The sequence below is a fragment of the Sturnira hondurensis genome, unplaced genomic scaffold (genome assembly GCF_014824575.4).
Source record: "Sturnira hondurensis isolate 20B ecotype Veracruz unplaced genomic scaffold, ASM1482457v3 Scaffold0001074, whole genome shotgun sequence".
Taxonomy (NCBI): domain Eukaryota; kingdom Metazoa; phylum Chordata; class Mammalia; order Chiroptera; family Phyllostomidae; genus Sturnira; species Sturnira hondurensis.
The window spans coordinates 1,468,361-1,480,380 of record NW_028073705.1 but is presented as its reverse complement, the minus strand read 5'-3'; the positions used below and the strand labels follow the sequence as shown (position 1 = coordinate 1,480,380).

Here is a 12,020-nt window from a genome sequence, read left to right as displayed (position 1 = left end):
TACTATGACAACAAGAAAAATAATGTACGTAGGAATAAAATTAACCAAGGTTTTAAAAGACTTGGAAGATTATAGAACACTGAAGAAAGAAATTGATGAAGACAAAAATAAAGGGAAGCATATACTGTGTTCATGGATTGGAAGAATTACCATAATTAAAATGTCCATACTACCCAAAGCACTCTATAGATTCAGAGCAATTCCTCTTAAAATACAAATGGCATATTTCACAGATCTAGAACAAATAGTTTAAAGATTTTATATGGAACCAAAAAAGACCCTGAATGGCCTCGGCAATCCTGAGAAAAAAAGGACAAAGTTGGAGGGACCACAATTCCTGATATTAAACTATTCTATAAGGCCACTGTAATCAAGACAGTCCTGTACTGACAGAAGAACAGACACGTACATCAGTGGACCAGAATAGAGAGCCTAGGAATAAACCCTGGTCTCTATTGTCAAATAATAATCATCAAAGCGAGTATGAGCATACAATGGAGTAGAAACAGTCTCTTCAATAAATAGTGTTGGGAGAACTGGATTGGTACATGAAAAAAAAAATGAAACTGGACCACCACCTTATACCATACACCAAAATAAACTCAAGTTGTGATATCATAAAAGTCCTAGCAGAAAACATAGGCAGTAAAATTTTAGAAATTTCACGTAACAATCTTTATGCCAAAATATCTATCTCCTAGGGCAAGAGAAATAAAGGGAAAAAATAAACAAATGGGACTACATCAACTTAAAAATTTCTGTGTGGCTAAAGAAACCATTGAAATAAAAAAGGGAACCCACCATATGGGAGATATAATTGATGTACTGATATCAGTTATAATGATACAACTGATAAGAGATTAATATTATAAATAATGCTATATCAGTTTGCTAATGATATAAATGATAAAGGTCTAATCTCCAAAATATATAATTTTTTTCAGGGCATAAAATTTTTATTTATTTATTAAGATTTTATTTATTTATCTTAGAGGGGAAGGGAAGGGGGGAGAGAGAGAGAGAGAGAGAAATATCAATGTATGGTTGCCTCTCGTGCATCCCCTGCCGGGAACTAGGAACTGGCCTGCAACCCAGGCATGTGCCCTGATTGGGAATCGAACCGCGATTGTGTGGTTTGCAGGCCCGTGCTCAATAATCTCCAAAATATGTAAAGAATTTATATGACTTAACATCAGGGAAACAACCCAATTAAGAAATGGGCAAAGAACCTGAATAGGGACTTCTCCAAGGAGCACATACTCATGGCCCATAGACATATGAAAAAATGCTCCACATCATTAGCCATCAGGGAGGTGCAAGTTAAAACCGCAATGAAATATCTCACACCTGTCAGGATGGCATTAATAAATCAACAAACAAGTGCTGGTGAGGACGTGGAGAAAAGGGAATCCTAGTGCACTGTTGGTGGGAATGCAGACTGGTATAGCATCTGTGGAAAATAGTGTGGAATTTCCTGAAAAAATTAAAAATGGGACTGCCTTATGACCCAGCAATTCCAGTGCTGGTAGTACCATATTTTTCAGACTATAAGATGCACCACCCCCAAATTTGGGAGGAAAAGCGGGGGGTGTCTTAGAGTTCAAATATAGCTTACCTGGCTTGCTGTATGTTGGGGGGAGGTGTTGGAGTGGGATCACAGAAGTCAGGAGCAGGGTCGCTGCTACATTTTCCTCCCAAATGGCGGGGGAGTGTGTCTTATAGTCCAAAAAATATGGTATACCCTAAGAATCCTGAAACACCAATTCAAAATAATTTATGCACCCCAGTGTTCCTAGCAGCATTGTTTACAATAGTCAGCTGTTGGAAACAGCCCAAGTGCCCATCAGTGTATGAGTGGATTTAAAAAGTATGATACATTTACACAATGGAATACTATGCAGCAGAAAGAAAGAAGGAGCTCTTCCTAACTTTTACTGTAGTATCGATGGAACTGGAGACAATTATGCTAAGTGAAATAAGCCAGTCGACAAAAGACAAATACCATATGACCTCGCTTATCACTGGAATCTAATGAACAAAATAAACTAATGAGAAAAAGAGAACCAGAGACATGGAAATGTAGAACAGACTAAACAGCTGTAGGAGGGTAAGGGGGAAAATGGTAGAAGGAATCAAATTGGAATTGATTAGTCAACAAATATGTATGAGTGGCTCATGGACATGAACAATGGAGAAAGGATTGACTCTTTGTGAGAGGCGAGATGGAGGGATGCCAAAAGGAGAAAAATTGGGACAACTGTAATAGAATAAACAATAAAAAAAGTAGAGAAAAATGCAAATAATGTGTATTTGCAAATAATGTGTAAATGCAAATAGCATAATAAAATAGTAGAATTCCATTATTTCTATTTTTTTAATTCCATTATTTCTGTTGTTGGAAATTCTGTTAGAAAAATATGACCACTTGCTTTGTCTTTTTGATAATATTGCTGTTCCTTATTATAATAATCTCATTTTTATGGGTCTAAATATTACCTTTGCCAAAATGGCTCTGCATTGCATTATATTTATATATTCTAATATAATATAATATTGGTATATTATCTATAAGCTTGAAAGAGCCTTTTATCAATAGTTATAGTTTGGGAGGGTCAAAGAGTATAGAGTTATAATTTTGTGCTTGCTCATTACGTAGATACTAATTTAAACAATAATGTATTTTGGACTTCGGGCCAAGATGGAGGAGTGGGTAGATACACTGTGACTTCTCGCACATCCAAGAGAAGAACAACACATTTAAAAACCAAAAACAACCAGAACTGACAGAAAATCGAACTGTATGGAAGTCTGACAACTGGAGTTAAAGAAGAAACATTCATCCAAACTGGTAGGAGGGGCAGACATGCAGCCAGGGCAGAAAGGACTTCGTGGCAAGGTGGTGGCTCGAGGACTGGGGTGGGTGTCTGCTGTCAGAGCAGGCAGTCCCACATTTGCATTGCAGATAAACTGGGAGGAACAACTGGGGAGTAAGACAGACCACACAAGCCAGGGTTCCATCATGGAGAAATAAACCAACAAAACCTCTAACTGGAAAAAAAACCCGTGGAGATTGGGCAGCGGGGGAAACTCCCACCCTTGCAGGAGAGTTTGCTGGAGAGACTCACAGGGTCCTAGACTGTACACAAAACCACCCACCTGGTAATTAACACCAGAAGGGCCCAATTCGCTTGTGGTAGCAGGAGAAGTGACCGAAAGCCAGCCAAGAGCTGAGGAAGCAGCATTGTTCCCTCTTGGACCTCTCCTCCACATACAGAGCCACAAAACAGCATCATGGGTTGCCCTGCCCTGGTGAATACGTAAGGCTCCACCCCTTACTATGTAACAGGATTGCAGAGATAAAAAAGAAAAGGCCCAAAAGAAAGAACAGATCAAAGCTCCAGAAACAAATACAATTAAGCAATGCAGAGATAGCCAGCCTATCAGCTATAGAGTTCAAAACACTGGTAATCAGGATGCTCACAGAAATGATTGAGTGTGGTGACAAAATAGAGGAAAAAGTGAAGGCTATGAAAAGGGAAATACACAGGGAACCAACAGTGACGGGAAGGAAACTGTGACTCACGTCAACAGTTTGGAGCAGAAGGAAGAAATAAACATTCAACCAGAACAGAATGAAGAAACAAGAATTCAGAAAATGAGGAGAAGCTTAGGAATCTCTGGGACATCTTTAAAACATTCCAACCTCTGAATAATAGGGGTGTCAGAAGAAGAAGAAGACAAGCAAGAAATTGAAAACTCACTTGAACAAATAATAAAGGAGAACTTCCTCAATCTGGCAAAAGAAATAAACTTCCAGGAAGTCCAGGAAGCTCAGAGTCCCAAAGAAGTTGGACCCAGGGAAGCACACACCAAGGCACATCATAATTACATTAGCCAAGATTAAAGATAAGGAGAGAATCTTAAAAGCAGCAAAAGGAGACAGTCACCTACAAAGGAGTTCCCATTAGACTATCAGCTGATTTCTCAAAAGAAATTTCAGGCAAGAAGGAGCTGGAAAGAAGTATTCAAAGTCATGAAACACAAAGACCTACATCCAAGATTACTCTATCCAGCAAAGCTGTCATTTAAAATGGAAGAGCAGATAAAGTGCTTTCCAGATAAGGTTAAATTAAGGGAGTTCATCATCACCAAGCCCTTATTATATGAAATGTTAAAGGGACTTATCTAAGAAAAAGAAGATGACCAAAAATATGAACATTAAAATGACAACAAACTCAGCTATTAATAACCAAACCTAAAAAAAACAAAAACAAACTAAGCAAACAAGTAGATCAGGAAAAGAATCTCAGAAATGGAGGGTTATTGCCGAAGGGGGTGGGGGAGTGAATGGGAGAGAATGGGGAAAAGCTACAGGGAATAGGAAGCATAAATGGTAGGTACAAAACAAGGTCGGGGGGAGAGGTTAAGAATAGTATAGGAGATGTAGAAGCCACAAAACTTAAATGTGCAACCCATCAACATGAATTGAGTGGGGAGAACGCAGGTGGGAGGGGTTGCAGGGCACAGGTGAATAAAGGGGTGGGAGATGGGACAACTTTATTGCATAATCAATCACATTTGAAAGAAAAAACTTAGTATATTTTAAGAACCAGTAAAGTTTTTAATCTATTTAAAATTATGTAAAACCTAATTATATAAAACCTAAATATATAGTTTAGAAGGATGATTATTTCTGAAGAAATGTGCTGAGTAACATAAGCAGTTTTTTTCCCTCTGTCTGCTTTTCTGTATAAAGGCCCCACATATTAAATTTCTATCCTCAAAATGATATAATTATATAAGGGAGGTTCTAATGGTTGTATATATATCGATTGACTTCCTCATAAGTAGGTCTGTGTTTTAGGATATGAGCCTCATCCAGATGCTAGCATTTAAGTAGCCTTTTCTGAGTTTTTCTTTCTACCGGGGTAAACTGAAAGTGTCTTTTAAAAACCTCAGATAAAATACTTTCTTGTAGGGGTAATAAGTTTTGTGATGATAGTAGGAATGACAGTCCATGAAACATCAAGTTATGTTTATTATGCTGAAAATTTGAAATTTTGGAGCTCCCTAAGGAACTCATCAGACTATCAGGGAGTATGATACACACCTAGGAAAAATTTGTTGTATATCATACTACTCACCAGAGAAACCTTAACACCAGCTGCTGTTTTAAGTCCCCTATCCATATATATTTTCTGTGTATCCCTTATTCCTTTATATATTTACCTGTGTATATGTGCATGTGTATGTGCATATATATATATGTATGTATATGTATACATACATATATAAAATTGTCCACGTAGATATGATTACTTAAACAATTTGATTCCTTTTTTCCTCTCACTACTTGGTGTGAGGGATTTTTTCTACTAAATTGTAAATTTTCAACTGAAATTTGGAATAGTAGATCATATTCCTTACAGTTTAGTACATTGATACATTGTCATCTAAATGATGAAGGACAGGATTTGGCCCCCTCTCATTTTAAAAAGTTCCCAGCATATAGTAGGTGCTAAAATGTTTGTTGAATGAATTATTGCCAGTTAGAAATTTATAACAGGATCTTCAAAGAGAGCAGCTTATACAAATTAATAGATCTGGCTCCCTGGGACTCTTTTTTAAAAAGATTTTATTTATTTATTTTAGAGAGAGGGGAAGTTAGGGAGAGAGGAGAGAAAGATCAATGTGTGGTTGCCTCTTTGCCCCCAACTGGGGACCTGGCCCTCAACCCAGGCATGTGCCCTGACTGGGAATCAAACCAGTGACCCTTTTCTTCACAGGTTGGCACTCAATCCATTCAAGGCACACCGGCCAGAGCACAAGACTCGTTTTTTTTAGCTCTGATTAGTTCCTTGTATTCTTCTATTTAGTCCTTTAAAAAAATTTATAAGTAGCCTATGTTCACTGTTGAAAGTTTAGAAAGTAAAAATAAACATAAAAAATTATTCATAAAACCCCACCACCCCAAAATGATATTTTGGCATATGTACTTTCAGACTTTATTTTATGCAGATGTACACTTTATTCTTCTTAGAAAAATATGAATTCATGTTTTAGGAGAAGTGTTTCATTCAGTAATATATTGCATTTTTTCCTTCTAAAAACTGAGTTAATGGATCCTGTTTCTCTATTAAGAGATTCTGAAGAGTTCTCTTTACTTGCTGTCTCTCATTCCCTTCCACCTGTTTTCTCATAAAGCCACTCTAATCAGACTGTCGCTCCTACTCCTGTCAAAGTTTTTTGACTGTGCTAAATTCAGTAGTTGATTCTCAGCTCAAATCTTACTTGATCTATCAGAAGTGTTTGAAACTATTTTTCACTTCATCACTTTTTGGCTTCTGCTTTTCCTCCTGCCTCACTGTTGGGTCTTCTCAGTTTCCTTTGTTGATTCCTTTCCATTTCTATGCCACTAAATATTATAGTCTCTAGGATTCCAGTTTTTGGACTTGTTTTCTGTGCTCACTCTTAGATACATCTCACACCTGTCAGAAAGGCTGTCATCAGTAAGTCAACAAACAAGTGCTGGCGAGGGTGTGGAGAAAGGGGAACCCTTTTGCACTGTTGGTGGGAGTGCAGATTGGTGCAGCCACCATGGAAAGCAGTATGGAGATACCTGAAAAAGTTAAAAATAAATAACTTTTGACCCAGCAATCCCACTTCTGAGAATATATCCAAAAAGAACCCAAAACACCAATTTGAAAGAACATAAGCATCCCTATGATCGTTTCAGCATTATTTACAATTGCCAAGATATGGAAGAAGCCCAAGTGTCCATTAATAGATGAGTGGATAAAACAACTATGGGACATTTACAAAATGGAATAGTACTTAGCTGTAAAAAAAAGAAGAAAGTTTTATCCTTTGGGGTCATATGGATGGACATGGAGAACATTATGCTAAGTGAAATGAGCCAGTCAGAGAAATACAAATACCGTATGATTTCCTTCATATGTGAAATTAAATGAACAAACTGAACTAACAAGGAAAATCGGGACAGGCTCATTGATGGAGAGCAGGATGACAGCCCGTGGGGGTTGGGAGGTGAGGGAGTGGAGGGATCGAACAAAAAGGAGAGGACTCATGGACATGGACAACAGTGTGGTAATTGCTGGGTGGAGGGGTGTGTAAGGGGACTAAATGGTAATGGAAAAGAAATACAGTACAATTAATTTTGAAAAAAAATAGGTGATCCTGTTCAGTCTGATAGGTTTACATACTGTCAGCACACTCATGGCTCTCAAATGTTATCTGTAGGTCAGACTTCTCTTCCATTTTATAGACACTTCAAACTTAATCTAGCCAAAACCATTCTCCTGATGTCATTACCCACAACACAGAACTGCTCCTTCTCTAAATTTTTGAGTGGCAGTTTAAGCAGAGACCTTAAAGCCTTTTGCAGTTTAAGTCTCTGGAAGGCAGATTGAGACAGAGATTAGCAAACTTAGTTTATTAAGGAGTATAGAATCAACAGCTCAAGGAGGGAAGAGAAGGACAAAGGGTGGGGGGACCATTTAAGCTGCAGTGCAGTCTTAAACGAACACCTCAGCCTGTGCCATGTAGAATTTGGAAGCTCAAGTGCTCATTGTGGTTGTCCCAAGTTAGGGCAAGGAGTCATGAGACTAAATGACATCATCTGGGAAGTGAATAAAGATAGGAAGTCCAAAAACAGAGCCATAGATAACCACACTGGCTAAATCACATCAACCAGTTGTAAGATACTGCTCTGAGAAGGGGCATGAGCTTGACTTTCTTCAGCCAAGGCAATTTCTAAAGAGTTTGGTAGCTGAGTGCTGTCTGCCAGTAGCAGCCCATGTCTAAGGAGTAAATCTTTCACTTCTGGGGGAGAATCTGCAGTGTGTAATGTTTACTACATTTTTTTAATTCCTCTCCTTTTCTCATATCCCACCAAGCAAATATTCTATTTTCAAATACATCCAGAATCTGAACACTTTTCACTTCCTTCTTTACTACCATATTGGTCCATACCACCCTCATCTCTTACCTAGATTGTTGTTATGCTCTCTTAACTGGTCTTTTGCTTCCACTGTTGCATCTTTCTTCTGTTCTCTACATAGTAATTAGAATAATCCTTCCAAAACAAGGTCAAGTTATATTACTCTTGGCCAGGGCTCTGATTTCCAGGAATAAAAGTCTAAATTGTTTCCATTGCTTACAAGGCTCTCCACATTCTGGTTCTAATTACTTCTCTACTACTGGTCTTGCTCATGCCTCTCCAGCCACATTGATTTTTCAATCCAGTTTTCTGGTCTCTGTTGGCCTGCCTATCTACTCTCCTGACATCTTCCCCACTTTGTCAATTTCTCCTCGTATTTCTTCTTGGTCTAGTGGATTAAAACAGTGTTGGTCATATCACATTAATTGACTTGGTCAAGGTAATCCAATGAGAAAATTACTGCAGGCCTTAGAAAAAGTTCATCTGTTGCTTTTATTGACCTTATTCTTTTATTTATATCTCAGTGTAGAAATATTATATTCAAAAGTAAAAAAAAGTTAAGTTTTTAAGTATTCATTGTGGTATTAGTAAAGGATCATCTTTTAGTGCTTTCTTTGCCCCTAGAATTTCAAGATGACTTCCAGTAAAATGAATTACTCTTACTGCAACTATGTGATGAGATTGAGGTTATGCCACTTCATACATGGAACTAATTATTTCTTGTTCTTTTTACCTGTACAGAGCCTTTCTTCCTATTATAAAGGGGGATTTGAACAGAAAATGAGTAGGCGAGAAGCTAGTCTTATTTTGGGTGTAAGGTAGGTATCCTGCATAAGTATTTTGCTCTGTGGCCAAGTTGGTATTGGAAGTGGAGAAAATGTTACAATAAAGTTGTCCATATATTTTAAATTATGAATGGGAGACAGAGGAGAAAATGTCAAGTTTTTACATTTTAATACCTTATATCTTAGAGAGTATCTCACACCCCCATAAAAAAATCAGGGAAAGTTGTGATGTGTCTTTATTCCTTAACAAGGAGTTATATTCAATCCTAAAGTTTCAAAGCAATTATAATATTCCTTATTGTGACACTGAACTCTTTCTGGATTCAGTTCTATATTTTGATATGTATTATATTTTCAATTATAATATGGGCTTTGTTTCACAATTCTTTTCTAGTTCTATAATTTGACATTTAGCATATTTTATTATGCTTTCACAGTATGCATTTATTGTCTAACATTAGACAGTATAGGAGAAAGTTAATACTATATGATTGTTGTGTGATGCCATTTAACACTTAAAGTTAATAATTTCCCTACTGTAGATTTACCAATAGCTGTGTTCAGGTTTTTATCTGAGGTTCCTTTAGAGCTCATGTAATTTTTGTGGGAGTTGGTTATAGTATATAATATGTCATCTACAACAAAATCCCCTGGTAATGTGATCAACATAATTAAGCAAATAGATCATGAAGTTTTGTATTGGAATAATGTTTTTAAAATTTTATTTATTTTTAGAGGGAGGGAGAAAGAGAGGGAGAGAAACAACAATGTTTGAGGGAAATATCGATTGACTGCCTCTTGCATGCCCCCAGCCCAGGACCTGGCCCACAACCCAGGCATGTGCCCTGACTGGGCATCGAAGCAGTAACCTTTCAACTTGTAGGGTGATGCCCAACCCACTGAGCCACACCAGTCAGGGCAATATATTGGCATAATTTTTTTTTAATTTTATTTTATTTATTTATCTTTAGAGGGGAAAGGAAGGAGAGAGGAAGAGAAACATCAATGTATGGTTGCTTCTTGTGCATCCCCTGCTGGGAACTGGCCCCTGCCGGGAACTGGCCTGCAACCCAGGAATGTGCCCTGACTGGGAATCGAACCGCAATTGTCTGGTTCACAGGCCCGTGCTCAATCCACTGAGCTACACCAGCCAGGGCTTGGCGTAATTTTTTAAATGTCTTATAGACTAGCAGATTTTTGAGCCCCAAACATTTATTATTTCTTAAAACTTAGCAAGAAAAAATAAAAAGGGAGAGGGAAGAGAGAAAATGGCTCATTTTAACTTGTGCTTTATTTAAATAAAGAGATGAGCACTGTCTTAATCTGAAAACAGAAAAAGAAAAATGATTTTAAGGAGGGGAACCAAATTAGCAAGTTATATACATTGCTAACTATTGTTTGCTTTAATATTATTCAGAATAGCCTTGTTATTTTTTTTATTTCTATTGGGTCCCCCATAACATCCCATTCATAGTCTTGAAATGTGGATATGAAACAGATTATAAGCCAAACACAAAGGTTTTTGAGAATATCGTTCGTAATCAGCCTTGATACTCATATTAGGACAGATAATTAGAAGTTGACTTAAGGTACATTGGGTACACAGTTATAAAGTTTAGAGCACAGACTCGGATAACAGGTAAATCTGGGTACCAGAACTAGTTTTACCTGCATGCACGTACTACCTGCTTGACCTCAGTTTTATTATTTGTAAAATAATCATTTTGTAAAATAGAGGTAATGTTAATTTCTACTGCATATGACATTCTTAACATCGCCCTGGCTGTGTAGCTCAGTTGGTTATCTCATCAACCTGATAGGCCACATTTGCAGATTCCATCCTGGGTCAGGACACATACAAATATCAACCAGTGAATGCATAAATAAGTGGAACAACAAATCAGTGTCTCTGTCTCTCTCCCTTCCTGTCTCTAAAATCAATAAATAAAAATTTAAAAAATTATTCACATAAACATGGCACTTATTAACTACTCAATAAATGCCATATAAACAAAAACAGATTCTTATTCAATTGCTGAAGCACTGCATTGTATGATCTTGGTGAAGTTATTTTTAGCTTTTCTGCACTTCTGTCTCTTTAATTTTGAATTGGAATTAATAATATGTAGTCTTATTAGAATAATATAAATTGATAGGCCAATACCTTTTTTATAAAAGTGCCTGTGAAATAACAGGTGTTGAATAAATGTTGGTTCCTCTTTCTCCCCATCTTCATCATGAATGCAGAAGCTAAATATTTGCTCTTAACCTGTTAGATAGAAGGGTAAAAGTAATTTGCTCTCCTCTAGCCTCTTCTTTCATTTGGGTAATGTTGATTTTGAGGAGATTCTTCAAGATGTCAATACACTGTTATGGTTCTGTATTCTGTGGTCAGTGAATCTAAACTACTTACACTATGGAACAAGTAGATAAAGGTAATATGGAGCAGACTCTTGATTTATTTAAAAAATACTCTGTGTGCTACTAAATGATTCTGTACTGTATATTCTTACAAAGCCTAAAAGTTTTACTGTCCAGGAAAATTATCATACCTGAGACTTTCTGAAATGATGCACATTTGTGACTTTCAAACCTCTACAAGCCTCTGTGGACTCTGTTTAAATGTTACTCAAAAGACCCAACAGGAAAAGGGATGAGTTCCAGGGAGCACAATTTGAAATGGCTAATCTAGGCAACACACTACTTAAAACTGTATTTTCAGTTTTGTGGTGAAATTATCTACTCTGGAAATAAATTAGAACTACGTTTAATTTTTATATTATATTTAAGAACTAGGATTCTCCCACCTTGTGTAATCTTTACAACAGGTAAATGTATTAAAATATATTAAAGTCTAAGGGACTTAAAGAAAAGGGGACAAACTCTGAGGCAAAGGATAGTACTTCATCCCCACAGCTGATCACTAGGAGTCTTATAATTTTTTTCTTAAAGGTAGAATTTTTTAAATTTATTATTTTTATTTTTATTCAGTGGTGTTTTTATATATATTTTATTGATTGTGCTATTACACTTGTCCCATTTCCCCCCCTTTATTTCCCCTGTGCCCTGCACACCCCTCCTACCCACATTCCCTTTTTAGTTCATGTCCATGGGTTGTACATATAAGTTCTTTGGCTTCTACATTTCCTATACTATTCTTAACCTCACCCTGTCTATTTTCTACCTACCAATCATTTATGCTACTTTTTCTCTGTACTTTTTCCTGCTCTCTCCCCCTCCTATTCCTCCACTGAGAACCTTCCATGTGATCTCCA

The 12,020-nt window shown here is 37.0% G+C and overlaps 1 protein-coding gene across 3 annotated transcripts in view; it reads left to right on the top strand.

The window, feature by feature from the left end:
* The window catches only part of DNAJC15 (DnaJ heat shock protein family (Hsp40) member C15), an 83,391-nt gene that overhangs the window by 31,991 nt on the left and 39,380 nt on the right, over positions 1-12,020 (top strand). For all 3 annotated transcript variants that reach the window (XM_037060098.1, XM_037060118.1, XM_037060108.1), the window contains exon 4: positions 8,702-8,778. In XM_037060098.1, coding sequence (XP_036915993.1) covers positions 8,702-8,778 — 77 coding nt within the window. The remainder of the gene's footprint in view (positions 1-8,701; positions 8,779-12,020) is intronic.